Source organism: Triticum urartu, chromosome 4, assembly GCF_003073215.2.
Source record: "Triticum urartu cultivar G1812 chromosome 4, Tu2.1, whole genome shotgun sequence".
Classification (NCBI taxonomy): Eukaryota; Viridiplantae; Streptophyta; class Magnoliopsida; order Poales; family Poaceae; genus Triticum; species Triticum urartu.
The window spans coordinates 580,596,759-580,600,336 of record NC_053025.1 but is presented as its reverse complement, the minus strand read 5'-3'; the positions used below and the strand labels follow the sequence as shown (position 1 = coordinate 580,600,336).

The window sequence follows — 3,578 nt, the reverse complement described above, 5'->3', positions numbered from 1 at the left end:
CACACTGGGGAGCGCAACCGGCCACCGGACATGGCCACGACGACTGGACGAGCTCCAGCCGCAAAGAACACTAGGTTTCATGTAATAATATGGATTTGAGGTATCTGGATGTGGAATGCATTTTTGAGGCGTGAGCGGTCACTGCCCGTGGACGTGACCGGGCGCGTCCGTGGGCGTTTGAGGGGTCGGATTTGTCAAGTCCGGCTGTAGATCGATGCTCTTAAATGACGTGCAATTATGTGTCATGCATGCATGACAATAAATGAAGTCATGTACTATGTTTATACTAACGTATGATACTATTATTCACTATGAATGTTGTATGATGCAGTAATGTCTACTCCGTTCCTAAATATATAAGTGTTTTTAGATATTTCAAATGGAATATAACATATAGATGTATATAGACATATTCTAGAGACTCATTTTGCTCCGTATATAGTCATTTGTTGGAATATATAGAAAGACTTGTATATTTTGGAACGGAGGGATGATAGACGCATATGATACTCCTCGTTACGATCGTCCTAAACTAAACTAGTTGTGGTTATACTAGTTACCGAAAAGAGTAGTAGCACTATGGTGGTAGTATTTATTTGCCGCCAGAAAACAAACAAACATAGTATATACAAAATGTGGTAGAAGTTGGTGGGTCCCGGGCGTAGGCTTCCGCGATGGCGCGCCCCTCGCCTCCCCTCCCCTGGACATGGTCACTGCATATATATATATATATATATATATATATATATATATATATCAAAAAAGAATTCGTTTCAGGAAAAATGAAAATGAAAGAATTGTGGATAAAAATCTAGTAAGGTGCACCTGCGCAGGTAAGGTTGGGATCTTGTGCGGATGCAGGTGGCACCTCCGGCTCCAGCTCCGATGTGGTAAGCGACGACGTCTGTGTGTCTGCACTATGCACAGAGGATGAGATGAGGGGAGGGTGACGTCACGGTGCTCTGTCGTATCCAGCCGCCCTACTTCAGCAATTTGGGGTCCCTGTCACGTGCGTTACTCTAAATAAAAACCTCCCTCCCGTATTTGTACTATGTTGTAAGTAGATCCACACATATATATAAATATATATATGGGTGCATAAAATACTACACCGTATTTGGGAGGAGGTGGGACCCTCACATGGTCAGCTGCCTGCGGTGCTGTAGGAAGGAAGGTAGTATGAAGAAGACTAGTCAAAAATCAAAATCAAAATCGGCGGGGGTGATGGTTATAAAAGCTCAGCCAGATGCCAACAAGCTCATACCAATTCCTTCCTAACACTTTTGTTTCTGAGTTGGAGCAAACCACAAGCAAACAGAGCTTCTTCTTCCTCCTCCTCTTCTTGCTTCTCCTCTCCGTCCTTCCATTCTTTCATCCATCCATCCATCCATGGAGCAGCAATTCATCCATTTCGGCGCCACCACCTCCTCCACCAGCAGCTTCTACAGCACACCCACGCCCACGTCCACGCCTCCTCCTCCCGAACAAGCTCAAGCTGCTGCAACCTTGGCCTCCTCCACCCCCGACTACCACACCAGCTCCTCACCCATGTCGTCGGCCTTCGACATGGGCGACACCGACGACATGCACCTCCTCAACACCCTCCTCCTCCACATGTCTGGCTCTGGCACCGCTGCTTCTTCCCACCATTACGCCTTCGACCTCCACATGGACGTGGACGTGGAGCCTTCCTCCTCTTCAACAAGCTCCTCCTCCTCTTCCTACTCCTCCTCCGACCACCACCACCAGCAGCAGCAGCAGGGGATGCCAGCCACCACAACTGCTAAGCGCCGTGCACCGCAGCAGCTGCACCCCGCGGCCACCAAGGGCCTCATCGGCGTGCGCAAGCGGCCCTGGGGCAAGTTCGCCGCGGAGATCAGGGACTCCACCCGCAAGGGCGCCCGCGTCTGGCTCGGCACCTTCAACACGCCCGAGGCCGCCGCCATGGCCTACGACCAGGCCGCCTTCTCCGTGCGCGGGGCCGCCGCGGTGCTCAACTACCCCGTCGACCGCGTCCAGGAGTCGCTCCGCACGCTCGCGCTCCGTCCCGACGTGCCGGGAGGCTCCCCCGTCCTGGCCCTCAAGCGCCGCCACTCCATCCGCAAGCGATCCCCCAACAAGGCCAAGAAGACTGCTACTCTTCTGGCGCCCACAAAGATGATGATCAACGACTCCGCGGCCGCGCCGGTGCAGCAGCAGTCGGCGGCGGCATGCGCGGGCGTGGTGGAGCTGGAGGACCTTGGCGCTGACTACCTGGAGGAGCTGCTCCGGGTGTCCGACGAGCCGTCGGCTTCATCGACCACCATGGTGATGGGGGCCTTTGATCATCATCACCATCACCATGTCGACGACCAATCGGCGCTCGCCAACACGGCGCCCATGCTGTTCCCTCATTGCTAGCTACAAAGCTCGCTTGCTACAATGATCCATATGGCTGGCTGGCTCAACCGCCGGCGCCTCCTCCTCCTCTGCCCTGCTCGCTCTGCTCTGCTTTGAGTCAGTTAATTGCAAATAGTGCCTGTCCTCTCAGTTTTCCTTCCATTCTACACTAGTAGCGGGCTAGCAGCTCGCTCTTTTTTCTTTCTTCTTGTCCGATCCTGCTCTGCTTGCATGCCCCGGCAATCAGGCCGCAGCGGCCAACGGCTTTTGTATGTACGTACGTATGTATATGTAGTAGTATGCCTCTCTGTTTCGTACGTACTACGTCCAAAAAAAAAAGAGAGCTAGTTATAGAAGAATAATATACATACATACATATGCCAACGGCTTTCCATACAATTATTATCATCGTGCGTGCAGGGTGTCTATCTATATTATGAATGGCATGCACTTCCAAATTTTCTCGACATGCATGTGATGTGAGTATCTATCTACTCTAGTCTACTCTAGTCCAGGGGTGCAGTTGCACGTACGTACCTGTGGCTTGCATGTGGCCACCACCACGCAATTATCACTAGTACTTCGTGGTACTACCTTGCTATTTTCTCCCTAACCATCCGCAAGGGTTGTGGTACTTGTGTGAAAGTGGACATGCATGCTGAGTAGCCATCCATCCATCTATCCATTCAGCTTGCTTCTTCCTTTTTCAGCACTAACTAATAATACTTACTACATAAAAAGGAAAGGAAAAAACAAAAGGCTCCACATCCATCTATGAAAAACGATCCTCGAGAGTTGAGTTTTGATGTCCTGTCGGAGTCTTTTCTTCCACTGCCGTTGGCGGCGCAACCTCCTTGTCATGTTTTCATGCCACGGTCACTTCGAGTTTTTCACCGTCACAAGAGCTTGAAGTTACGAGTCGATGTGGCAAGTTCTAATCGGTACGACCGCATGCATGCATCTTTGTTCGACAACCTCCTTGTTGTGTTTTAACTAGGTTTCCATGCCTCGATCAGTTGGCGTTGCTGACCGAGGTATGGAAACACAACAACGAAGTTGTAAATCTCTTGCCATCTTTTCGTGTTGTAGCTTTGTGAAAAGTTGTTCCGGTGGGCTTTTGCTCCCCACCCTTCTCCCCCTAGCCAGAACCAGAAGGCCTTCGGAAAATGGCATTAAAATGTTGAAGTAATACATAGTAA

At 50.6% G+C, this 3,578-nt stretch overlaps 1 protein-coding gene across 1 annotated transcript; it reads left to right on the top strand.

The window, feature by feature from the left end:
• Positions 1-1,248: 1,248 nt before the first annotated feature.
• Positions 1,249-2,798, top strand: LOC125554241 (ethylene-response factor C3-like). The gene has a single exon (XM_048717819.1). The coding sequence runs from the start codon at positions 1,390-1,392 to the stop codon at positions 2,398-2,400; it is 1,011 nt and encodes a 336-aa protein (XP_048573776.1). The 5' UTR covers positions 1,249-1,389; the 3' UTR covers positions 2,401-2,798.
• The last annotated feature ends 780 nt before the right edge of the window (positions 2,799-3,578 follow it).